The 26,316-nt window shown below is 46.1% G+C and overlaps 1 protein-coding gene across 2 annotated transcripts in view; it reads left to right on the forward strand.

Annotated features, from left to right (window-relative positions):
• Positions 1-26,316, forward strand: part of MUSK (muscle associated receptor tyrosine kinase) — a 57,904-nt gene that overhangs the window by 24,555 nt on the left and 7,033 nt on the right. The window contains exons 6-15 of one of the 2 annotated variants that reach the window (XM_030005759.1): positions 1,351-1,475; positions 5,358-5,517; positions 7,042-7,048; positions 9,881-10,147; positions 14,686-14,861; positions 15,281-15,304; positions 18,436-18,524; positions 18,867-19,026; positions 20,268-20,460; positions 20,806-20,997. In XM_030005759.1, the coding sequence (XP_029861619.1) occupies positions 1,351-1,475; positions 5,358-5,517; positions 7,042-7,048; positions 9,881-10,147; positions 14,686-14,861; positions 15,281-15,304; positions 18,436-18,524; positions 18,867-19,026; positions 20,268-20,460; positions 20,806-20,997 (1,393 nt within the window). Of the gene's footprint in view, positions 1-1,350; positions 1,476-5,357; positions 5,518-7,041; positions 7,049-9,880; positions 10,148-14,685; positions 14,862-15,280; positions 15,305-18,435; positions 18,525-18,866; positions 19,027-20,267; positions 20,461-20,805; positions 20,998-26,316 lie in introns of those variants that run through there. The other variant, XM_030005760.1, reaches the window with a different exon arrangement.

Consider the following 26,316-nt stretch of genomic DNA (forward strand, 5'->3'; position numbering starts at 1 on the left):
AGGCCAGGACTGTGTGGAAGGACTACATGGAAAGCATATACTTTTTTTACTCCAACTGAAATTTTGCAGACGAAACCTTCCCATCCCAAATGACGTGGACAGATGTTCAGTTTCTGAAGGGACTCTCATTGGTCTCCTAATTGCTCTGCATTGGAAGTCTCCATCTGGGAGCAACCAGTGGCCAGTGACAAGAGGTACGTGGGGCAGAGACACAGAAGACTGTGATGTGATCAGATATGTTGGTAAGAGGAACCATACAGATAGCAAAAGTCACAAACAAGTTATCAGGCTTGCCCGAGAACTCCAAGAGAAACTCCCCTGCTTACTAAAATTTCTGATGGAGACTTTTAGTCAATGCTGAGCAATCCAGAAGGTAGAGAGCAAGTGTTACTCACTAAGCACAAGAAATTGGAGGAAGAAATATCACAGAGCTATTCAACCTGCTTCTGCACAGACATTAAGGCATCTCCATTAAAAATTTTGGGTCAAAACTCAAATGTTCCATATGGGAAATGTCTCACTTCTCTGCTTTCCTCTATGTGGTCCAAGTACAGCAGCTGAAATACAGCTTGTGAAGGCCATCAGAGTTGTGTTTCTGGATCGAAAGAAGTTTTCAGCAAAAATACTTCACTAAAAAAAAATTTCTCAGGGCAGGGAGGCGCTTATCTTGCTTATCTTCAAACTCCCCAGTAACCATATTGCCACAAAAGAAGCAAGAGCAGTAGAGATGAAAAGTCACTTTAAAAACCTACTTTCCCCCTACAGTCTCACCTTCTCAAAATCTTTGCCAGCCATTCCTGTATAACCCAATGTTAGACTCTTACCCCTGAGGGCAGGTTGTCATGGCATGGAAAATGCAGGGCTTTGCATCTCTCTGTGGTAAGTCCTAATCACTGCGATCACACTGAGGAGCTCATCTGACCCTTAACCTTCACGGTATGTGACTGCGCTGGTGGTCCCCTTTGATGGTTTTGAACAAGTTTCTCATGAGATCACCCTTGGCAGGGCAGCATGGTAACTTGCCACTTATTTGCTGTAAGCTGTCCCATCTGCACGCAACCCTTGGTTTGCACATTACCTCCTCTGAGGCATCGAACTCAGATGATGTAGAAATTTCCAGAGGTAAAATTTTGGTCTGTAAGGTGCAGAACATAACTACACCACTCACTTTCTTTCTCTTCCTTGTCCCTCTCCCAAGACTGTCACTCACTGGGAAGTCTGTGCTACGCTCTGCTTTTATTCATGGGGCCGTGGCTTATTTCAAGACCTACTGGGGAGGAAGCATCTCCATGCCAGCACAGCCTCAGCTTTATATTGCTGTTCAACTAGCACCTCTGTCTTCTCCTGCAGTTTTTGCTAGAATCCTGAAGGCTCCTGAATCCCAAAATGTCACCTTTGGGTCTGTGGTGACGTTGCGGTGTGCTGCTACCGGCCTTCCAGTCCCCACTGTCACCTGGCTGGAAAATGGGAAAGCTGTAAGTGCCTCTTTTTTCATTCTTTTGGCCCTGGAGGCTGCTAGCATCCGGAAGCACAGCCCAGGGATTAAAATGCGGGGCTGGGAGCCAGTGCCTGTGGTTTCTATTCCTGCCTTACTTCGTGCCTTGTTGTGCAATCAGGTTGAGTCCGCCTCATCTCCCTGCTGCAGTTTTCTCCTCTGCAAAACACTCTCCCCCTTCTCCAGCATGTTGTGTGGGTTAATTTTTTACGGTCTGGGAAGCCCAAGATGAAGGATGCTTTAGATGCTTACAACCTTCCTCCAAGCCAGGGTTTCTAGGACTTCATTGTGGGTTTAAGTATTTTTGCAGCCACCCCTCCTCTTCTTTCTCCTAATGTGGTAACAATAACATGGCAAAATTTCTTATTTGACAAAATAACACAAACCAAGGTAGTTAGGTAGAGCAAACTGTCTTGAGGCAAAATACCTGTGGGACAGCATATATGCACAGCACATTTGCAGGTGGATAGATCTGAAATTTTCTAGACTGACCTAGGTGATGCACTGAAGTATGTCACCAATTTATTCCTGGCTAGAAGCACGTCCTCAAGAAAGGCACACCCCCTTCAGCAGCAGGCACCAAGAGATGCAAATCCACTGCTTCTCACAGGAAATTGTTCTGTGGTCTAATTATCCTGACCATTTAAAATAGGTGCCTGCATTGAATTCATCTGGCTTTCATGTCCGTGTGTAGGCTATTGCAATGCCTTCCCTTCAGCTGAACTGAAGAGCCACTTGACACCCGATATTGCCTCCCCAGCAGTGAGCAGTGCACCACAGTCACAGCAGCTCTGCAGCCTGAGCCTGCCATGGGTTTCCTCCAGTCTTGATATGGTTATGGTGGACATGTTTTATACTCTCTGTGGTCTTTCAACCGCTTTTTTAAGGATGTGAGCCCCAGGGTGTGATGCTGTGGAGGCAGGTGGAGCAGCCGCAGTTTGCAGGCTGGCACTTTGTCTCTGCTCTTTCTCATTGACCCCCTGTCAACCACAAGTCCTTCTGGCCATCAGCTGGCCATGACCATTCTTGTGGACTTGCCTGCCCAACAGGACGAATAAATCCTCTTGCTCAAGTTCCTTACTTCAGGAGGCTATCCCCATCCTGCTCTGTATCCCCTCTTTCCATGTATTAAAATACATTATTAAGGAGCCTAGGCTACTCTGTAGGCTGTCTTGCCTGCCTTATCTCCTCTAAACCTTATTGTGTCCCCCAGTCTGATGAGGGCTAATTTTCAATATTCCCTCGAAGTTGCTCGGGAGAACAGCAAAGGGATCAGATCAGCCTCTGCAGAGCCCTGTGGGTCCTCAGTAGTTTCTGGAGATAATTATTTTGAGACAACTGCAGGTGTGCATTCAAGACTTCTTCCTCATCGGGGAAGAAACCTTTTGGGGTATCTGGGGTCCCTGGCAAGGGCAGAGTATTTCCAGAGCACAGACCACTGCTCTGCCAAGCTGCCACCAGTGCGTCGGTACCACAGAGAGCTGTGTGTGAGATGATGCTCAGCTCCTACCTGGGGCTGCTGCCTGGCTGGTCAGATTCACTCTGCCCCATTCCCGTCTGCGAGGCAAAGTCCAGTCCCTGGAGGGTGGTGCTCCACACCACCTCATTTTAAATACAGCAAGGAGACCTTAACAAGAACCCGATGCTGTGAAAGTCAGACCAGGAAGGGGGTGGATTGCAACTCGTGCATTTGAGGGCTGGCTCACAAGCAAACAATGGTGAGTCATTTGAAGATGCAGCATGCCTGCAGCATTATGGTCTCTGAATGCTGACCTGTAATTGTCCTGAGCTTTAAAGAGTGGGAATCTGCAGAGGTTATTGAGATGCCTTTGAAAAGGAGGATGGAAACTCCTCTGCACAGCAGCTGCCTTGCCTACCTAAACAGAAACACAATTCCTTTTCCTCCCACTATGCACCATGGGGCATCATGGACCTTAAACTGTAGTTTTCCACACCACAAAGAATAAGTGAGCCAGGTGTGAAGAGGTGTCTGCTTTGGTGGTGGCTGAAGTGGCGTTTTAGAGGCTAAAAAAAGACCTGCTGGAAACAAAATCTCAGGGAACGTATTTGAAAAGGGAAAGGAATCAACTAAGACAAGGGAATGACTTGAGGTTCCCAGTAGAGTAAACAACAGCTGGCTGGTGTGGAAGTCCTAGGCACAACTACCTGACACTTTCACCTGTGATTTTTCACAATATATGTGACCATGCATACTGCTCGTACTGCTTGCAGCTACCTGAGCACCCTTTTCTTCCCATAGCCGAAGCCAGGAGGAACAATCCTGGCTCTCCATGCTTACCAGGCAGAGTCCAGCACTGCCAGGAGGAGAGCTAACAGATGGGGTATGCCTGAGGCCTGAGGGGTAAAGAGGGAGAGAGGACTGGATCAGCACAAGTGGCTCAGAGCAAGTGCCCACCTCTCCTGGGTACATGCTGGGAGGCAGGGGCAGCCTGTAAAGAAATTCCTCCTTTCCACCAGGAAGGTCCCAGCGGTGTCTTAGTGCTGAGTGGTTTCTGGGGAGAAACAAAATTCTAAAAATAAATCTGACCAGTACTGTAACAAAAGAGAAATTTGTGAGAAAATATTCCCTGAGTCCCCATCCACCTGAACTGAGGTCACAGCATGAAGCCAAAAAATATCCCTGGTCCCTCTGTTGCACGGTGACCGGCATACCACCCATCTGTGATGCAATACTTAAAATAACTGTGTTGGTCTGGTTATTTAGTGATTTCTTCCCATGCACATTACCTCACCACAACTCCAAGTTGAGCTTGAGTGAGGCAAAACAAATACATTAATTTCAGCATTTTGTTTTCAGACAAACACATCTTTACTAAAGATATGATAAAACACTGATGCATCCTGTCTTGCTTTTTCAGTTACCGCTGTTTATACCTTTGGGAACAGATACAGATCCCATTGAAATCACATTTCTACTAACCTCCAGGAAGGTCAGATTGGTCTCTCTAACCTCTCAGATAGATGCACAGATGGAGTGCTTTGCTGGGATGGATCCAGGCAGACAACTCTCACTGTCCTTAGGGCCAGGACACACTGGTGGGATTCAGGGGCAACCACATATTGCTTGAATTACATTTGATGCTTCCTAACAGTATGAAGAATAGAGCAGGCAATGTTGCTCCTTCCTACTATCTTTGCAAGGTACAGTCTTGGTGTACCATGTCCTCCTACTTTAATAAATGCCATATGAGCAGGAGAGCTGTTGGCCAAAATCAGCAGGCTCCAAGCTCATTTACTGGGAATTTCTGACCTGGGAAAAGAGTTGGCCAAAATCACCACATCTGCAGCCCCTTTCATATTTCTAGGTGTGAGATAAGAAAATCTATCAGATATCTGCCAAAGTGTAGGAGCCAGAGTGCTTGCTTTGCTCACGACTGCTTTGGAAGTGTGGCAGTGGTTGTATTAACCCAGAATCAACAACTTACGAACTATTTTCTTTTCTCCTTCTGTATAGCCATGGTCCACAAAACCATCTTATGCCCTTCCTTGCTAAGGCATGAATAGGCAAACAACTTATGAGAATCGGTCCTGAGTAATTGGCCAGCTCAATTACATGAGCAAAACTGAGACAACAGCCCTCTGGAACTGAAAATTAATTGCAGAAGTATTGCTGAAGTGCAAAATGGGAGAGGTCTTTAACATTTGCTTTTGTCTGTGAAGTCAGCTGCTATGAAAGCACTAAAATCATGCCAGCAGCTTTAGCTCTTTGCCACTTTTATCTGCTTGCTACATCTTTCTCTGCCAATTTGAATGCTTGGGACTGGGTCTCTTAGGTTTTTCCTTGGTTTGTTTGTTTGCCTTTGTTGGAAATATCACTGCACTGGGCTTTTCGCTGTCTTAGGTTTCTGCAGGGTCTATAGCGGAAAGTGTCAAGGACAGAGTGGTTGACTCGAGACTGCAGGTGTATGTCACCCGACCTGGCCTGTTCACTTGCCTTGCCACAAACAAACACAGCAAAACTTTTGGAGCTGCAAAAGCCGCAGCAACCATCAGCGTTTCAGGTATGCTGGGAGAGAAGGGGTCATTAGTTTTTTACCCTTGCAATCACAGTCCTAGCTTCCCTGATGGGGGAGAGGAAAGGGGTGTGAAGTAATCTGAAAGAGAAGGGAAAGCCTTGGAGAGCTGATAGCGTGCAGGGGGCTAAATTTGAGTACAAGCGCATCCCCCGCCAGGCTATTTGCTCATATATGCTTACACTTTGGAGACTGGCACTGCTGTCATTTCCTGAATGTTTGATGCCGTCTTGTACTTTGTGTCCCAGAAGCACACTTGGTAAGTTCATCCATGCGGAGGAAGTCGTGGCCATGACCCAGCATTGGTATCACCTAACAGCAAGGTGAAAATAGCTTTTGTGAGCAGTTTGGCTTCTCAGAGGGTTGCATCCAGAAAGCAGGGAGGTTGCTGTCAGAGCAATACCGTTCCTGGGTAAACTCTGCTCCCAGGTACATCTCCCAAACAGGGAAAGGATGATCCAAAGAGGAGAAATACCGATGGTCTGAGCTAGCTGACAGCATTTGTCACACCAAGAGAAAGGTGGAAGCTTGTGCCTTCCCTCTTGGGACAGGAAAGCGGGGGTTTAGTTAGAGGAAGGAGGAGTCACCCTGGACTCCAGACACGGAGTGGTAGCCCTGGTCCTGCTGTCAATGAGACACGCACCTGCCCCTCTCTCTGTGCCTCAGCTTCTGCTCTGTTGAGAAAATAACCATGCCCTTTCTTACACCGGGCATTACGACCTAGCAGCAAGCTCTTCCCCATAGGACACTCAGCACTTGTACCATATTCACATCCCCACTTCTGCTTTTAGCCCAGGCAAGGCTTTACCCCACAAGGCAGAGCTGCAAATGCAGTAGGGAGGGCAGGTGCCTTAGGCCGGTGGCAGAAGCTGCACTGCTCTTCTCCAGGCTGCGTGTGCTCAGCAAGAGGAGAGCAGCCCCCCAGACCTGAGCAGGAGGCTGCCGTGGCCTCGTCCCAGCTTCCAAGGGTCCCAGGGCAGAGGTGTCCTGGTCCTTCGCCAATGCTCAGCGCCTCCTCCCCGTGCTGGCGCAGCCCAGGTCCCCCTGGTGCTGCAAGTGGGGGGCACAGCCGTGTGCCTGCCCTGCTCCTCCAGCCCTGATTTGTCCCACCTGGTACAGATGCTGCCTGCAGTGAGGAGTGCATGGGCGGCTTAAACAGAGAATGCTATGCGCCAGTTATCTAGGACCTGAAGGATAAGGGTAAAGGTGTGGGTTTAGGGTGCAACTGTCCACCTCAGCAAGAACTGCAGTCAACAATGCACTTCCTCCTCATTCCCTCGCCCCATATGGCATCCAGTGTTGCCCAACTCTTCTTCCCCACAAGAAGCTGCAAAATAAGGACAGAATTTAGCTGCATCCTTTTCAGACAGCTTACAGGTCTCAGACAGATTTCCTAGCATGGAAATCTTAACTCCCACATCTCAGAGGGGGCAATGAAGTGTCATTGATGTCTTTTCCATTCTTTCCTTCTCCTGGCTCATCACAATTCCTGGATCTGGTGCCTCTCCGCAGAGTGGAGGTAAGAACGACTTTCTGTGGCTGCCTGGGGGTTTCCTCTGGGCCAGGGAGGAGAATGATGAACCAAGGGGATTTGGTTAATTTGGCTTCAGTGAAGGGACTGGGTTTCTGGATGCCAAGCATGCAGATGAGGTTCACCTGAAGGGAACACTGAGCTCCTTTATACAGGCATAATTGGAGACTGGGCCCAGGTAGATAAGGATGTTTCTGTATCAAGCAAGCAGTGGATCACACGTCAGTAAGGGTGTTTAAAATACAGTAGTGGGCAGAATATTCTGGAGTAAATTCTGTTCACAGCTACACATCCACAACTTCACTGACCTTATAAATTTACAGGTAAAAGCTTAACTGCCTGTTAAACTCCTGTCTGTACACAGCCAATAAATGTATTTTGGTTCAGTGGTAACCAGATTAGGGCAAGAGAAGTTTAGATTTTTGTTCCAAGCAGAGTTATGGATGAGTAAAACCACTTGTATGTGATCAGACATGCACTTTTGCTTAGTATTTTTTGGAGTACTGAACAATTTGGCTGGCTTTTTCTTTTTATAGTCCTAGCGTATTTCTGCATGTTGCACTGGCAGATCAGTCTGGAAGGAAAATGAGAGGTTTAGCCTATGAGCAGGGCTGGGAGCTGCTGGCCTTCAGAGAAAAGAGCAGAGCCTGAGATAACCTGAGCAAATGGCTTTGCCACTCTGCTGACACAGGCTCCCTGCAAAGACTCTTGCCTCCCTCACAGGGGCTTGCAAGATTGATTCAGGAAGTTTGTAAGTGATTTAGTGACCACCTGATGGTGATGGCAGACTTATGCCTTACACCTGCACCCATGTAGGTGTGACAGATGTGGGAACAGTGATCAAATGCTCAGCCCTTCTGTCCTGCAGTTGTTCTCAACATTTGCTGCACGAAATTCCCTTTCTGTGACAAGGCATTGTGAGAAACATGTTGTTGCTGCTTCTCCATCACAGCCTGGTCCATGTCTTCCTGCAGGTTTTAAAAAAATGAGGAAATGCAGTATTAGCACTGGTAGCTCTTGTCAGGCTGCTTCTGCAGCCCACTGAAGTCAACAGCACAGCTGCCCCATGCACACCTGTGCCCTCTTTTTCCTCTTGGGCCACAGGAAGGACGCACCTTTCAGATTAAGCACAACAGGCATCATCAGGAAAATGTGAATAATGTGACCTCTGTCACGCCAAGGACAGCTCTAGCAAGCTGCTGGAGGAAGCAGCACAGTGCTGTGGGGAAAACTGCTCTGTGTCAGGGAGATGTCACCATCAGGGACCAGCGCAGGATCCTGGGGGCTGCCTGTGTAACATGAAGGGGTGTCCGTGGAGCCTGGGGTGATGCAGGGTGTCACAGCATCTTTGCTGTTTTGGTACTACCTCAAGGAATCGGTGCCTTCCTGTATTTTTTAGCCAGTGTGACATACAGGAAAAAAAATAAATGAAAAAAAATCGACATCAAGCCCCAAGTAGTGCAGCTAGACCAGGGCCAGGGAGTGTCATCTGCAGAAAGCGGCATCTGAGAAGCAGAAATTTGGGCATCCTGTGTAAGCCCTCATCCATGTACCTCCAACTTCCAGAAGAAAAACAGCAAGAACCCTCAGGGTTGACAATGGGTGATTATTTGGACAGGGAAAAGAAATAAAAGGCAAAGATACAAATACTCTACTGGCTACTCCAAATGGTTGACGTGTTGTGAATTGAACTCCCTGACCCCAGTTACACTGACCGAATGAGCAGTGGGGACAGCTGCACCCAGCCCTCCTCCCTCCCCGGTTTGACCATCCCCTGCACACAGGGGAGGCTGTTTTCCCAGGTTTCCCCCTCTCCCCCCGCCGAGGGCACTGCACCCCACAGTTTGCCTGGGTGGAGGGCACATCCTCACCCGCAGACCTTGCTGCCGTGGGGCAGCCGTGGGAGCTGCTGGGAGCACGGCTGACCTGTGCGTGCCCTCGCCCTGCTGCTCCCTTTTGATGGCTGTGGGGAAGAAGGGAGGGAGGGATGACAGCCGTCTCCTGCTAGATGCAAAAAACACAGGAAAGATAAATAAACAGCCCACGAAGGAGCTGACCCTGCTGTGTAATTTATTGCTCCAGCATAGCTCTGGCCCCATGCTTTGCGGCAGGAGTTTGCAAAGTGGGAGATATGGTGAAGAGAGGAGAGGACAGACCTTGCAGGGAAGCACCAGAAAGAAAATTGCAGAGGCTTGTGCCTTCCTCCTCCCTGTGTCTCCCACCCAAACGTGTGTGGAAGAGAGGCAGAGTCAGGAGGGATGCAGGAGCCAACAAGGGGCAGGCAGGACCTTGGCTGGTCTGATCTTAGGAAGAATTTCCTGGCATGTGTTGGGTGGGACTCACCTGGCTTCTGCTCATCGAGTCCATCCAAAATTAAACTGTTGCTAGTCAGCAGAGCAAAAAAGCCTGAGTTATCACAGGTGTGCAGCAAGCAGCACAGCTGATGTCTACTGCAGGGAAGCAGGAAAACAAAACTTTTCCCCATTCCCACCCTGGGGGCAGGGTGAGAGGCCATGATAGGTCATGGTTGTGCATAATTGCTCAGTGTTTTTGCCCACTTACAATGCTAGCAACCCTTGGCCAGAGCCTCAGCCCTGGAGCTCACCAGGAGGGCCCTGCGCTCACACTGGGGATCCTTGCAAAAGTTTCATTTTTGGATGGTATTAGCTGTTTTTAGTGGTTATAACCATCTACCCTCTCCTCCACCCTCTGTTAGCTTTACAGATGCCACTTTAATCAGAAACAGACGCTAGGCATCCTGCTCCTGCAGGTGTTTAGGTCTGTAAGTTTACTGTGTGTGTATGCTCTTGTCCTCGACAGCAAGCTGTACAAGGGTGATGCAGGCTACTGCAGCACATACAGAGGTGAGGTGTGTAGTGCTATCTTGGCGAAGAATGCTCTTGTTTTCTTCAACTCCTCCTATGCTGACCCAGAGGAGACCCAAGAGCTGCTTGTGCACACTGCCTGGACTGAACTGAAAATGGTGAGTTCATTCTGCCAGCCGGCTGCTGAGTCTCTGCTGTGTAACTACATCTTCCAGGAGTGCAATCCCTCGGGAGCTGGGCCAGCTGCAAAACCAGTGTGCAGGTAAATGAAAAACAAAGCTCATCTTTCACTTTCATTTTGTGGGGATGTGTAAGCAGCAGGGGAGTGGTGAGGATCTGTCCGGACCTGCAGTAGCACTGAGTGAAAATGGGCCCTCTAGGTTTGCATGGGCTCTCTCCTCTCTATGCACAAAGATGACCTGATCCAGCTCTCTCTGTGCTCATTGCTAGGGTACAGACTGACTTACAGGCCCAGACGTCTGTGTTATATCAGGCTTTCAGTGGACAGTGTTGAAAAGAAATATCCATTTGAATGACATAATTGATTTAAATAATTAACATATTGCTATCGGTTAAATCTTACTAGGTCAGTATGTGCTCATTATTACTGTCAAAAGTAATTGCTTGTTTGGATTTTGACTAAATATGGTCACAGTGCATGCAAAAAATCTGGCCAAGGCAATACACTAATCATTCAGCACTTCCCACCACAACGAAGATGAAACAAAAAAAGACAACACCACAGACACCGCCAGTGTAATTGTACCTGCTAAACCAAATCTCGCATCTGGCTCTTGTATCCTACCATATGAAGAGAAATGTGCCTTGAAACAGGGCTGGCAGGGACCCTGAGGATTCCAAAGCATCTCCCACTACAGCTAATCCACTGCTGACAGGTGTTTCTGTGACACATCCCAGCAACAGAGACACTGCTCCCTCCCCATGCAACCTCCTGAGCAGCCCTTCCCTCATTGCTCCTTGTCCTCCCACCATGGCCACAGAGACAAGTTTCTTCCCTTGCTCTTTGCAGTGAGATTTTATGTCTTCCCCAACTTCTCAGACTAGAATAAAGCAGTTTTTTTCCAAGCTCAGCCCATAGGTCCTGTTTTCCAGCCTCTGAAGCTTCTGCTCCTCATCTTCCCTTAAGCAATAAATGTATATAGCCTCCAGCCCAGGTTCTTTTAGTGTTAACTATAACAGAACAATTATTGTTTGGTGTGCCTTGCAGAGGACAGCCCCATGTAGGTATCAGGGTGAAGCTTTCTTTTTTCTTAACACAGCTGTTGGCCACAACTGATTAATATCAATTTTCAGCCCCTGGAGGACTGTTGTCTGGTCATTACCCGTTTCACGTTTGGACAGCTGACATCCCTGCCTAAGTTCAGTACTTTGCTTTTGCCCTCCTTGAACCGCATCTTAAAACAGATTATTCAGATTTGTGTTTCTCAGGAGAGCAGCCCCAACTCTATTGTCTCAACTAAAATACAAGTCTTGTATGCAGACTTGGCAAGCATACCACCAGCTGGACTTGGGCCAGGTGTAGTCTACTGGCAATTATTTTTCCAGTTATGTAGGGGCTTTTTAGGACAATAAGCAGCATGTTGTCTTTGTAATCTGGACCTTTCTGATTGCTCCTCCTTTAATATCTCTAAAATGAAGGCACAGAGGAAAATCCCAGCACGAAGCTTGACAATATATTCTGTTCTTTATTTGGTGCCTATGCTGTTTGGTGTTCCTCCACCAGCGCAATAGTGCTATATATCTGACAGAAGGAGTGTATGTGCAAGTATCCACAGATAATCATGCAGCCAAGTACTGAAGCTTGCTTTTTGCTGGCAGACTCCTCCCTGCCCCCTTGTTCTGCTCTTTGTCATTGTGCCCTTTACTACATGATCTCTCTGCCTTTTTTCAAGATGTGTGACAGTATTTGTATCTAAGCCACACATGCACAGCACATTTGTCAGCTAAGGATTTTGCACAGTGCTGCACAAGGCATTTCAGTGAGATTTGGGTCTTGCTTCATTTACCCTGCTCATGAGTGGCCCTGCAGGACCACGACTTGTGGTGATTAGACTGAAGACCTGCACTTGAAGTCAGAGTGATATAAATCAGCATAAATCTGCACTTATCTCGAGCTAACAGGTACAGCATTTGCAAATATATCTAAATCTTAATGGACTTACCTGGCATCATCTTTCTTCAAATCCATGAGTCAATGTTATGGTTTTTTTCCCTTTAATGATTTTCCCCAGTGATTTTAATACAGATTTAAATGCAGCTTTCTTCATGACAAGCCCTGGAACAGCATCCTTCCTGTTTCCTGTTCCCAGAGCAATTCAGCTGGACAACAGTTCTTCCAAAGCCCTAACCCAATACTCCTTTTGATAACTCAGACATCTAATACGTATTTCTGAACAGCTGAGACCTCTGGGGGCTCTTGAACACATTTCACATGGTCTTGGTTACTTTCCAATTATCTTACCTGCTTTTTACTGACAACTTTATACCTCTGCAGAAACTGGCTAGCCAGTTTTCAGCTGAAATACTTCATGAGTAAGAATTTAACTATCTCAGAGGCCAGAGATTTCTTCCAGTTTTTGAGGGACATACTTCGCTTGACATATTTCCATGTGTTTTTGTCTTGCTATTTATTCTCTGCACCACTTTTTCTCTCCCCATGTCATTTTTTATGTTCATTTTGGTTTGGAAGCTAGTTAGCAAGAATAACAACTGACAAACAGCCTAAGTAAAGCTTTCATAAAAATAATCAGGGGGTAAAACAAGAAGTGAAACAGAAGAAAATGCGGGCAATATTTCACTTCATATAAATTAGGATGCAATTTGATTAAAAAATTAGAGTTTTCCTGTTTTTAAGGGAGAGTGATGTCTCATCTCGTAGTTCTTGATTACATATGCCTTTTACCATTTGCTGCTTCTGTAATAGCAAAAGAAAACCCCTCAATTTCTGTTTCAACCACTGCTGATATGAAGTGACCAAGCTGCAGGGAACAGTCTCGTGTTGGAAAACATCTCACTTTTGTCCGGGTCTGTGTTCCCCACCTCCTCTTAAACAGTCCTTTTTGGTCCCTGAAACGCTACTGACCCACTTGTCCTCTCCTGCTGCTACTGTTCTTTGTCCATCTGTCATTTACATGACATAAAATTTCTAATAATAATCTGAAGTAATCTTTGCATATGATCTCATCAAGCTCTCGCTGCTGAGGATTAAGTGTTATAACAATGGTATGAACCCAGCTTGAGGAGACTGACCATCCCTCCCTCTGGCTGCCTCACTGTGCTCCTGGGGTGGGTTCGTGGGTGAAGATAACGTGCCTTGAATGCTGGAATGGACAGGATTGCAGAGCAATGGTCTTCCGCATTTTACAGTTGCACACTGAATAAGGGGCTTGTTTAACGATGGTCAGGCTTCAGGATTGAAGGCAGCTAATGCAATCCAGATCTCCGAGCGCTTCAAATGCAAGATTTTCTCATTTGTCTAGCTAAACATTTCTTTACTTCAGAAGGTCATTCCTGTTCCACATGTTGTTTAACATAAAAAAGATAAATTACCCCATCTGGCTGCATTCTGGCTTTCAGGGAAGTGAGGAAGGAATAAACCAGCACTGGCTGAAACCAAGCACATGGCAGCTGGGCTTCGATGGCTTCAGCCTGCAGACTTGAAGGGCATCCATTGCTGTTGCAGAAAAGCTACTGCCTTCATAGAATTCCCAATGGCCTCCATACTTCAGGTGCTTTAGAGGGTTTGCAGTCTTGATAGTCATCACCGAAACTCATGGCCATCTGCTCTTGCCAGAACTGTTGTATAAGTAAAGAGACTACATCAGCCCATCAGGTGATGAATTTGGCAAAAACTTTCACCATGGACCCCAGCAGTACTTTTCTGCATCACTGTGTGATGGTTGGGAAGGATGTGAATCCGTAAAGGACTTCAGCTAAGCTCAGAAAAAGTAATCACTGCACATGACCTCAAAGCTGATTTTGCAACTCAGGGTCTCAGGAATGAGTATACAAATAAGCAAACCACGCATACATTGTCCTTTTTTTTTTTTTTTTTTTTTCCCTAGAGCAGGTATTTCTGCCTTGGCCTTCTTCACAAACAGTTTCTGATCTAAGCAACCTTTAAACATCCAAAGCACTTCTTGTCAGTGAATGTTTCACATTGTTATGGAGGTAATACACTGGGTAGGAGACAGGTGTCTTGTTTTACCAGGCACAGTAAAGGTTTTGCTGCAGACAGCTGAGAGATAAAAAAGGGACTGAAAGTTGTCTGTGGAGGAAAGAAGAAAATTGGATGGGTGATTCTGTGAGATTAAAAATACAGGCAAATATTTAGTTTAAGAAGATTAAGAATTGTAGCTCACCCCCTGTCTTTAATAGATGACACTTTAATGTACAATTTACAGAAGATAGGTAAGATTTTTAGAATGTGCTGAAAAATGCTAAGATAACTCCCAGACATGATGTTTATTAGTAGAAGATGACAATAAATCTGTAGGAAAAGATGGGAATGAACACTTCACAGACTGTGATGTGTGTTGTGTTCTGAGCATAACCCTTCTCGTTAAAAAAGCAGCTTTGTGGGTTTCCTAAAGGAAGCTGTTACATTTTATACAGAGTTTCCTTTATGGTTTATGAGCCAGTCAGACTGGCTTAAAGAAGCACAGCACTGTTAATGGATTTCTGTCAGCCTGCGCAACCCCTGCTCACCACTGCTAAGTGCAGCCATTGTTATCAAGACATTGACTGCTGTATTTCACTGTTTTTTGCAAAATAATGTAGAGAGAATTGCCTTGCTGTAAAGGATCTCTACTGCTTTAAGGAATGGCTCTCAATGGAGGAAAACTCTCAGAAGGGGATTTACAAGCCAGGGCTGATGCTGCTCACACTTCCTGAATGCAACAGGCTGCCCAGCCTGCACCAGGACCCCAGCGCCTGCACCCACATCCCTTTTTTTGGTAAGGTGGCACAGGCTGCCCGTTGTCCGGAAAGCTGTGGTCTTGATGAGGGAGGGAGAAGGATGTGATCCGTAATTTACAACTAAAGTAAAGGCTGATGGTGGGTACCGTCCTGTCAGTGCCTGTGCACAGAACTGTGACAGTCACATCGGCTGTTTGCCTGTCTCATCTGACTGGGGTGGGGGAAAAATCCTTCAAGTGAATAAAGCCTGGCTCTTTATTGGGAGGGTCATAACAATCTCATTGCCAAAATCAGTCTTAATGATGGCAAAATTGCCATTCAGTTGCCATTGCAAAGAAACAAGCTGCTTAAGCACTGCTGGGAGGGAACTTTTTCCCATTGCATGCTCCTAAGCAAGCACCCAGTTATATCACATCCTGGACAACCCCTCCTTACATCTTGTCTTGTCTTTTTACAGATTTTAAGAAGGAGAATATAACCAGTAAGTAGGCTGCTCCAGGCTCTATGTTTCTAGAGGTGGGCATGATATTCTTTGTTGAAGTTGCAGCTTGCCCAGCATTTTTGTGTTTTGCTCTGGTCCTGGCTGGCTGGATTCAGGTTATGACCAGGGAATGCCTGAACTTCCACATCCAAGGCATGGGGAAACACATTTCCAGCTTTTCAGAGCTTGGGGAGAACGTGGGCTGGAGCTGTTGAAGGCGATCAGAGAGACATGGTGCTTTTAGTTTGTACCCTCCCCTCCAGCTGTTTCCCCTTCTTTCTACCCATTGCTTCTAGTTTTGCTTTACCCATATTTGGTATTTCTGACACTGCTACTGAGGTCACTCCAGCTTTATATGCTGTTACTGACATGGTTACCTACGTCAGGCTGGCCTTGCAAGACCTTACTACCCAAAAGGCCCCAGTACTCTCTTCCAATTATCTCTGAAGTCTGGCTGTTTCTTGCGTGACCCCCACGACCAATGGCAAGACCCAGCCATCCCCTGTGGCACTGCTGTGACTTCTGCTGGCCTCCTGCCCTGCTGCTGGTCACAGCTGAAACATGCACATCCAGCTCTTCCAGCTGACATGCAACTGGAGTTTAAAGCTCAGCCACTGAACTTCTCCTGTTGGAAGAAGGAAGGACCTCCCTCTTGCCATGCTTCTGAGCAGACGAGGTCTGTAGATTTGGCAGTGGCAGACACTTTCTGCTTGGAAAGAGAAAGGGAAAAAAAGTGAAATTGAGAATTTTGGGGAATTTTCTTTCATGGGAAGGCCTTGGCTCCACCTGGCCACCGAAGCCCCAGGCGCCTGGTGGTGCACACCTGGGAGACAAGGGCTTTAGCAACCTGTGGGCACTCCAGCATCACTGCCCCATGCTTACAGCCTGCAGCTGCAGCCACCCCCTCCCTGGGGAAAGGAGCACGAGGGAGGGATGCCAGCAAATGAGTGGTGCATTCATGGGATGGTTTCAGTCTTCCCTTGGATGTTTGCAAGTTCAGGACATGGCCTCTGTCTCTTGTGTGTATGTATGACCTTTTTGTTCAGCTTTCGCAGTATTTTCCCAGGGTGGCATTGCATAGATGTGCACTATTCAGTCATGAATCAGAGAGACATAACAGTCACATTTTACTGATATTGCCCCCTCTTTTTTTACTTTAGAGCCACTGTTATGTGTACAAAGGTTTGGGGAGCATGAACCAAACCATTTTCTATTTTGCCCATCAAAATTATTCATTAAAGCCCAGTTGGACTATCTTTATTATTCCTTCTGTCCTCATTGTAGCAAGACCGTGTACGAGAGCGTCTGCATTTTCCAGGCCACCAAGGACTTAGGGGTGCTTTCTTAGTGTTGCTGTTGCCCCTAAAGCTCTCCATATTGCTCCTCTAAGGTGTCACATTGACGTTTATTTCGGATCTGTGCGAAAGCTTTTTTCATGTTGGTTACCAGCTCAGTCATGAGGCAGGTTTCAGGCATTGCTTTCCCTGCCTCTGAAAGCAAGACATTTAAAATGCTGGGCCTAGACACACAACTATGTTCTAGGGCAGCTTAACAAGATTTTACACCTCTGCAGAGGTACAGGTGCTGGTCATGTGGGGCCTGCTAGCTTGTTGCAGATGTAAGGCATAAGATGGTAGCTTATATATCAGTCAAAGAAGTCCAAGTTAGATCATTTTAATTTGCATTTGTGATGGGTTCAGTTTGCTCATGAAGTCCACAGCCATTCCTATACTGAGGTATTCGCATGTCTTGGGCTACAGGAACTTGATCCTGTGTTCAAGCTCACTGACATGGAGCAATGTTGTCATGGTGGTGTTTCTACCTACCCATGTGTAGTGCCTGGTGAAAGTTCAGAAAGCTAAGGGTCTATAAAAGACCCATAACTGCAATCCTGAGCGCAGTGGGTAATGCAAGAAGAAAAGAGCAGATAGTCATCATGATGCATTTACTGTGTTCCTCCAACAGGAGAAACAGGACAATCTGCGAAGATAAATTAAAACACATAGCCTTTGTTTCAAACTTGGATCAAAACTTATACAAAGCTTTCATGAAGCTGCAAAAGATTTGCTTAAAAAAAAAATCTTTATTTTAAAACAGGTCAGGTTTCCTCCTGTTTTTCTTTTTTCTGAGCTGCAAGAACACAATAGAAAATAAAATTATGACAACAGTGTTTGCTGGCTTGTTAATTTATCTAACAAGGTTAATAATGCAGTGGACCCTAATGCACACCATCAACCAGAATTCTAGCCCCTGGTCAGCAGAATTTACATAAGATTAGCTAGCATGTGTTAAAGTCTATAAGACTGCATCCCCTCTGTTGTCTTCCTGCTTCCTAGATTATGCCAGCATGCATCAAAGTCTCCTGTGAGGACAGGTGGTGTCTACATTTATGTTTTGGGAACATGTTCCTGCAGTAAAATTCTCTCAAGATTTTCTGCTTAATTTTTCTGCAGCTGGAGTAAGCGTTGTGTATGGAAAGTGAACTACACATTCCTCATTATAAAGAGCATTATTTTATACTGATACTATTCCTTCAGATCTGTGTGGTTTCCACACATGCTGGAAAACATAGGCTGATTCCAAACATTCAGTCTAAGAGGACAAGCACTGCACAGAGGCAGGGAGGAGGGATACCACTGTATCACTGGGACTTTATGAATCCCAGCCCTCTGCTACCTACCCTAGGAATGTGGGTGTCTTCCTGTTAGCTCCCCCGTAAGACTGCAGGCTGGAAATCATGCAGTCAGTGCTGCAATTTGCTTTCTGCCTTGGTTTGGCATGGGTGGCTTCACTGTGGTCCTGCTCTGCACTTTCTGCATGGAAGTGCTGTGAACTAGGTAGATGTGGCACAACCATTGCAGGTGCATGGCCTGTTTTCTCAATCTGAGAGAGCTCCAGTTCCCTCTTGCAGTTGTACCAGATTTGATCCTATGTATTGAGCTCAAAATCCATTTAAGTGTGAACAACAGGCTAAGCAGTTCCCTGCCTGCACTTGTCTGGTCCTTTTACACGCTTCAGATCTGTTGCTAATTGCCACATGCTCTCATGTAATGACGTGAAGTTTACTCTTGCAAGTCCTTGCTGCAGGACATGGCCTGAGATGCCTTGACCCCATGTTTTTTTTTCCTCAGGGACTTGCTACAGTGGCAATGGCCAGTTTTACCAGGGCTGGGCCAACATCACGGCCTCTGGCATTCCCTGCCAGAAGTGGAGTGACCAGGTGCGCATCAGTGTGAGACCCACCAAATGGAGAGCCATGCTTGAGGTCTGCTTTTCCAAAGAGTTTCCCAGAGCCAGGCAGGCCAGTCACAGTGGAAGGGCTGAGCAGGGGGCAGGTTGCCTTCATTCTTGAGTTCACTGGTGTTTCAAACCCTCTTCCATACTTCAATCTGCAAGTTCCCCTTCCCATGGCAAGATGGGTTCTCTGTCATTCTGGCAGGCTACTGAAAGGCTGTTTTACCTCTGCCTTTCTTTGATCCTTTGTTTTGTTCTGTTTTGTTTTGCTAATACCAGCAGGAAAAATTATACTGAAACACTAATCCAATTTGTTTCCTCCCCCAAGGCTCCCCATTTGCACAGGAGGACTCCTCAGGTTTTTCCTGAGTTGTCTGATGCTGAGAATTACTGCCGCAATCCAGGAGGTGAGAATGAACGTCCCTGGTGCTACACAAAAGACCCATCCGTGACCTGGGAATACTGCAGCGTGTCTCCCTGTGGAGATGGTAGGCAACTACAATTTATGATTTCTGCCACTGTGTTTGCAAGATGTTTGCATCCTGAGTGCTCACAGCCACACTGATCTGTTCTGTCTTCTGGATTCAGCCAGTCCTAGTTCTTCTCATAGATTCACTCAGCATATTTAACCAGAAGGTGTAATATGCACCTTAAAGATGGGAAAATGAAGACAGGCAAATTGAGCACCTTGCCCTGGATTATATTAAGGCCAAAGGATGAAATCGAATTTCCTGTGGTATTATGAAAAATGCATTTGCCACACTGTATTTTGAAGAGAGGGTAGGGTTTGTGGCTATTTTCCAAAGTTGCTTTGGTTCTGGCAACTTTTTTCAATGATAAAAACCAATTCTAACCAAAAAGAAATCTGAAGAAGACAGAAACATCTTCGCTCTGTGATGTTGAAACTAAGTCTTCCCCTTATTTCTTGTTCAAAGAATAGAACAATTTTTGAAACATGTTTCATCCAGGGTGCACAGTTTCTGGATCTCAGTGTTTTGAAATAAGACAATTCTGCTTGCACACAGAACAGGGGTGCTGTGGACTTAAGAGAATGCAAGTCAGTATCAGTTTAGCTGATGTTAAAAAGAATGGTTTAAATTTCTTTCTGTTCTCAATCACTGCATGTACGGATTAGCATTTTCTAGAATGTCTCAGAAAGTACTCAGTAGTTGACTACCTGAATATTATTTTTCTAATGATACAGCCAAATGTATTTTACACTAGTTTAACATATTTGCCCCATAAAGACACTGAGATGCAAATTGATGGAGGCAAGGGAATATTTCAGGAAAGTATCACTGTGTACTTACTTGGTCATACACTCCTCCCTGCAGATTCCTTTTAGGACACACGATACATTGTGGTCCACATTGTAGACCATCGATCTTTCCCACTGCAGACATTACTATATTTGAATACTGTTGAGACCATCAGACGGGATCTCCCATCTGTAACTCTTGCAAACATTCCTTACCAAAACTGTGTTCCTAGCTCAATGGGAACTGTGTCTTGGCCTTTACCAGATCCTGGGTTTTCACCGTTGGCAAGCAGAAATGTGTTTTGCTTTCTGCAAACGAGGCTTCCCTAGTATGGTCCTCTCATGTGGTCATACAGTTGTATCTGTAATGTCAGTAATTCTCAGGACATGAGGCTGACTCCGTAAATACCTCTTAGAGAAAGCCCTATAAAGTAGCACAGGCATAACCTTCTGATTTTGTTTGCATTACAGCATCATTACCACTAGGAACAAGAAAACCAAATGGAGAGACTCCACATCTCCCCCCTCCTCCTCTTCCCTTTTCCCCTACATACTCCATGACTGTTATCATCTCAATCATCTCCAGCTTTGCCCTGGTTGTGATCCTCGGCATTGTCACCCTGGTTTGCTGCCGTCGGCGAAAGCAGTGGAAAAACAAAAAAAGGTAAAGCTAGGGGCTTAATTCGAGGCAGCAAATGCTGCTTTGAAAAAGGTCTTGCCTGTTTCTAAGAGCACAGTACTGCAAACACCTGGTGGTGGTGGGGAGCAGCCCTCCCTTTGCCTGTGGCAGCCCAGTGCAAGCTCTGGCGAGTTCCTGTGCCAGAGCAGAAGGTGGTCTGGAGACCGTTTTGGGGACATGACATGATGCCTTGCTGCAAGGCTCTTTCGACAGCCCTGCTGCACCTTCCTTTTCCATCATGCAAGAAACCAGCCCCAGAGGAGGTGCACATAGTTATTTCCTGGTTGAGGGCTGTGTACACACTGACTGAAAACTGCTCTGTCATTGCAGAGAGTCAGAGACACCGACGCTCACCACTCTGCCCTCTGAACTCCTCCTGGACCGTCTGCACCCCAACCCAATGTACCAGCGGATGCCCCTTCTCCTCAATCCAAAATTGCTCAGCTTGGAGTATCCCAGGAACAATATTGAATACGTGAGAGATATTGGGGAAGGAGCATTTGGGAGAGTCTTCCAAGCAAGGTAAGCGGCCTGTATGTGAGTTCGCTTTATCTGGAGGTGCCCGGGAAAAATTGGCAGTTGGCCAACCGCTTATCTGGGCACTGGAAATCATTCATTCTTTCACTCAAACCAAGATCAATTGCATGTGTACCAAATGGTACACTCAGGCTTGAAGAACTGTTCCTGCTGTCCACTGCTTTCTGTTTGTATTTGTTAAACTTTTGTCACAGATGACTCTCCTGTTCTTCTCTCTAGCAGATATAATGTCTTACTCACATACCAAAGTCTGGTGTAAAAGCTTAGCTATATTTATCATCACTGTTTTGCCAAGAATATTGCCTGTGACATGTGACCTATTGTGAAATTCTTGCATTTTCCAGTATTTATGAATTGTCAGTGTGTGGTGTCCTCCATTATAACGCCAACACTGGCCAGTAATTACCACAGAAGGCAATGTGTCATGCTACAGTTAGGTCCTGACCCAGTTTCCATTTGATTCAGTGGCCAAACCAAACCAAAGCAAAAATCCCCTAAAAACCCAACCCACTTAGGCCAATAATTTTTTTTCTGTGTGTCCCCTTTAGTTACTCATTTTTTATTCTTGGAATTTGCAGCCATTGTTGCCTGTTTTAAATTTAAGGTATTAGATGAGATCCCATTTCTGTTAAATCTCATGGGAGGTGAGATCATGCACTTCTTCAGATACAAAAAATGTTTCATTGAAAAACCCAGAGATGAACCCAGTCCTGCCTAGACTGGGGTGCATGGAGGGTGTCTTGTTAGCCTTGACAGAGTCCGTAATTTCTGTAGGACAGTCCTTGGCCAGTACTGGTCTCCTCAGAAAATCCCATCCCCAAATTCCTGAAAGAAAGTGGACAGACTGTCCACTTCCATGTTTACTCAGGATGGTTTTCTTTGTCCTTCACAAGTTAACAAGTCTGGGATGTGGCTGATTTTGTAGCTGTATCTGGAGAAGTGTATGATGACCTCAAAAAAACCAGGGGAGTATCAGAGTCCCCCACAGGCCAAGACCTGCCTGGTGGGACTGCTCCCATTGTCTTCGAAGACAAAGGACTCTCCCTGCAAAAAGCAGTCATAATTGCAGATACTTTTAATGTTTATAGTTATGCTGTTGATGTATATGCTAGGAAATGAGTTACACGCAGGTTAAATGCGTTAGAGCAGGGAAACAGTTTCAATAGCTGTGATGGATTTTTTTTCTAATGAGGGGATGCATTTTTTCTAATGGAAGAAACGCAGGCATACTTTTCTTTAATACAGACAGAGCTAAAAATAACAAAGTTCGAAGGGCACGCAGTGGGAAAATCACAGATGCTTAGCCTGTGATTGATTGTTAGCCTGGATGGCAAAGCCAAACGGATCTGAGCTTGAAACGAGAACAAAGCTGCAGGAACTGCACCACAGCTGTGCTCGGGGCGCCGCACGCCAGCCAGCGCAGGGGCACAGGGAAGTCCTTATCCCAACCTCAGCACAGTGCTCAGGATGCCCTGCGGAGCATCGCCATCCCGCTTGTGTGGTGGGGGTCTTCACCACGGTGCGGGTGTGCAAGCAGGGCAAGCGGTCTTCCTGCCAAGTGCCGCTTTGGCCCTGCACTGGGAGCTTCAGTATAACTGCTGCGCAGACCCTTCTGAGCTGGAAATGACTCTCACCCACATCAAGCAGGACGTCTCAAAGGGCATTCAAATGTCACTAACTCACTGGGTTAAGCAAGTGCTAAAGTGGTGTAGAGACCTTTTATGTGGATTTCATCCACCCCAGTGCTGCAATTTCTTTTAATAAAATGTTTTTGTAATTGTCAGTGGAAACTGGGAGAAAAAGAGAAGGGCAAGAAAAAAAGCAACACATCTTCATAGCTAGCACTTGCAAAATGGAGAGTACCATACCCTCAGATATGCCTGCTCTCTGTGGCTCAGGGAGGAGCCACAGAAATATTTCTTCTGAGGGGCATCCTTATTTTTATTAATATCTCTATCAAAAGTCCCTTCAAAGCCTTGTATTTCCAGGGAACATGTAAGCCACTGGCATTTCTGTGCACCTCTGGCAGATCAGTGCAGACTCTGATCCAGTAGTGCCAGCTGTGCATCCCTCCCTGTTACTGAAGCTATCACAACTCAAATTGTTGCCTTCCCATCTCAGATGGATAAAATGTACTTGTCTAAATGTGTTAAATGGACATCTCAAGCTAAGTTTAGTAACCCTCTTACTTCTTCTGGTCTCATATTTCTCCCTCTCCTGTAAACACAACTCTGTGCACGGTGCCAGCGATGCCTTTGCCAGTTGGCTTGCTGTGAGTCCTGATTCAGTGTTTACTCACTCTTGGGTCAAGCAACATGTTAGGACAGGAAGCGTCTGGCTATCGTTTACTAGCTTCTCCTGAAAGGCTGCTGTCTTCACAGGGTGCAGCTTCACACTGGAAAGGATGAGGAAGTAACCAGTTACCCTAACAGTTGTCCTTAAAACAAGATTCAGGACCTGGCTCAGGTCTGTCCCTACTGTGTTTGATGGCTGACTCAGGGTCCTCTGCCCCTGGGAGAACCACGCTGGCCCCACATGCTACTGGAGCACCAGCCCCATGTAGTTCAATGCAGACCAGTATGCAAGTCTTCTCCCAGAGCTGGAGCTGCATGGTCCAGGCTAAGCCTGAAGCCCAGGATTGCCTAAAAGCCTGGACGTGGGGTCTTTGCTAGCAGTCCAGTAGACCCCCACTGCAAAGGCACAGCTTGTTGTCTCTGCAAGAGACGAGGCTGTCCCTAAGGTCAGAGTTTCTCTGACTGAAGTCTCCTCACATTCTTTGCAAGTGCAAAGGGTGTTTCTTTGACCTGCTGTCTCAAATACAGCTGAAGAACAGTGTGGATGTTCATTAAAAAAACCCACAACAAAACGAGCCTCTGCCAATTTAGAGCACTCTTCTGCCCAAATACAAATTTCTCCAAAGGGTAGGGTAAAGGTAGGTCTCCACCAGCCTCAGTAGATGTTAATTTCATCATGTAATGATCTAACAGAAGCTACCCAGCTGTGATGCTGAGGAAGAAGGGAGACAGGACACAATCCCAAATACAGGTTCAAGCTGCTCCTCAGTTTTTTTCACAGTTACTGCTCTGGAAAGAACACCTGACTGGAAACTTAAAGTCAGGCACTCTGTAGATAGGCTCGGAGTGAAATCCCTAACTGCACCGCTGGTTAGTTCTTTGAATGACAGGTACTTAAAAGCCAAATACTGTCAGTGTTGCACAAATCCATTGATGGCGAAGAGGGCGAGGACAGCTGGTGTCCATCCTGTGTGCAAACAGTGGGCATCTCTCCTAAGCATTTAGACAATCACAACAGAGGAAGCCCAAGGTAATTTCTGTTGATGCTTCCCATTTCTAGCAGAAATGTACCTATTTTCTAGAAAACATGCCATGTTCTGGCCTGCTGCCTGAATTCTCCTGTTAATTTCAGAAGCAGCAGCTACCCATTGCTCCCCTGCAGATGTGCCCCTATCCCTTTGTGGAAAGACTGTCTTTTGGGCACCAAAGGGGTCAACTTCAACAGCTCTCTGCCAAGACTGCAAACAGAGTCTGTCTCTTGTCTATCTGTCTTGTCTGTCTGTGATCTTGTCTGTCTCTTGTCTCACATCAGTGTGATTTTCCCAGGTCCGCTAAGAACTGGGCTTAAGTAGCACATGAGCTACCAAGAGTGAAATTACTTGCTGTTGCCTGAAGGCCTGTTAAAAGGCTTTGTGCAGCTTAATCTCACTTAAGTTACATTTAGGTTAGTTTACATTACAGGGTTTCAGTGAAGAGTAGATGGATGGGTGTACTTCAGGCCTGGGGTGAATTTCTGTCTCCAAAGCATGCAAGATGAAGCTGTGCCTGCCCCTGCTTTGGCACTGCACTAGGTCTGCTAGCCAGTGATGAGTGGTAATCTACAATAAGGCTGTTTGGAAGAGATAAAGGCCGTCCTCTTTTTACTTTTAAATGCTCTACTGGTTTCTTCAGGCTGTTGCTGCTGACTTTCTTGAGTGCTGAGATTAGACAGCAGCTAGTAGGTGCTGGTACTTCCCCACTCCTACTAGACTGGAAACTTGCTGCCAGCATGGGAGAAAAAGGAAGACATTTTGCTGTAATGGAGGCAGTAGCAGACAAGTGTGGAGTCTGCTCTGGCATGCTGGACCTCCTTGCCTGAGCGTCTCAGCTGCGATCTGGCCACCTGTGAGATTCCTTTCTTGATGGGCACCCTGCCATCTTCTGACATTTGACATTTACAGCATCCAAGTGCAACTGTTGCAACTGTCGTATGTCTGGAGTAGATGACAAGGAAACTGGAAGTTTGCTTTGGAAATCAGAACCTCCTCTTGGGGCTACTGAAGGAGTAAAATAACCTGGCATTTGAGCAATGGGAGGGCAGTCGAGCTGGCGTAGTAACACAACATGTAAATGGGCACCGCTTTCCATGGCCTCTGGCTGGCTACCTGTAAGGAGTGTGTTTTAACTGCAGGACCAATGGGAAGAATTCATGTGGTCAACAAAATGCACATCTGAGGTTTGACGCATGTTTGAAGAGTGGAAAGTTACTCTTCTTTGGCAACAGCTGCCCCTAAATCTTTGGCAAGCCCATCTAATTAAACTTGTTGAGGGCGCTGTGACCTGTGGATAAGAAAACAAAATGAGTCTGTGATTGCTCCAAGTCAGGAAGCTCTGTTTCCTATAGATTTGTGTCTCTAAACTCTAGCTGAAGATTCACCAGTGTCTTAACATGGGTGTATTCACGCATTGCGTTGTTCATCAGACAGGGCACCTGTATGCTTTGTCCCTTATGTCCTGTCACCTGTTTCCCCAAAACTTGCATGAGCATTACTGTTTCCTAGACCTCAGCTCCACCACGTTAAATTCAGCTGAAATTAGCTAATGGGTTTATAACTTGTTGAATTACAGGCACACACACATGCCACACACACACAGAGAACGGTGGCAAAATGCTATTTTCCTTACAAAACCAGGGGAACATACTTACTGTAATTGTTACTTTCACTGTAATAGTAGCCAGATGTACCAGTGCCACCATTATGCCAGGTATGGGACAATATTCAGTGAAAAGAGGCTCTTTCACCATTTTCATATAAAATTGGTTTATTTTTAACTCTGGTAAGCTCAATTATTATACCCCAAAAGCAAATTGTTTGGACTGAAGAGTCCATCCTGCCCTCCATGAAGTTTCTGATGTGACCTTCAACCCAGGGAGGCTTACCAACCTGTTATTTATTTATTTCTTTACCGGTCATAGTAAAGAGTCTGTAAGCAGAAAGAGCAGTGATCAAAAAAAGCTATACTGGATTTA

This window comes from Aquila chrysaetos, chromosome Z, assembly GCF_900496995.4.
Source record: "Aquila chrysaetos chrysaetos chromosome Z, bAquChr1.4, whole genome shotgun sequence".
In the NCBI taxonomy this organism is placed as follows: domain Eukaryota; kingdom Metazoa; phylum Chordata; class Aves; order Accipitriformes; family Accipitridae; genus Aquila; species Aquila chrysaetos.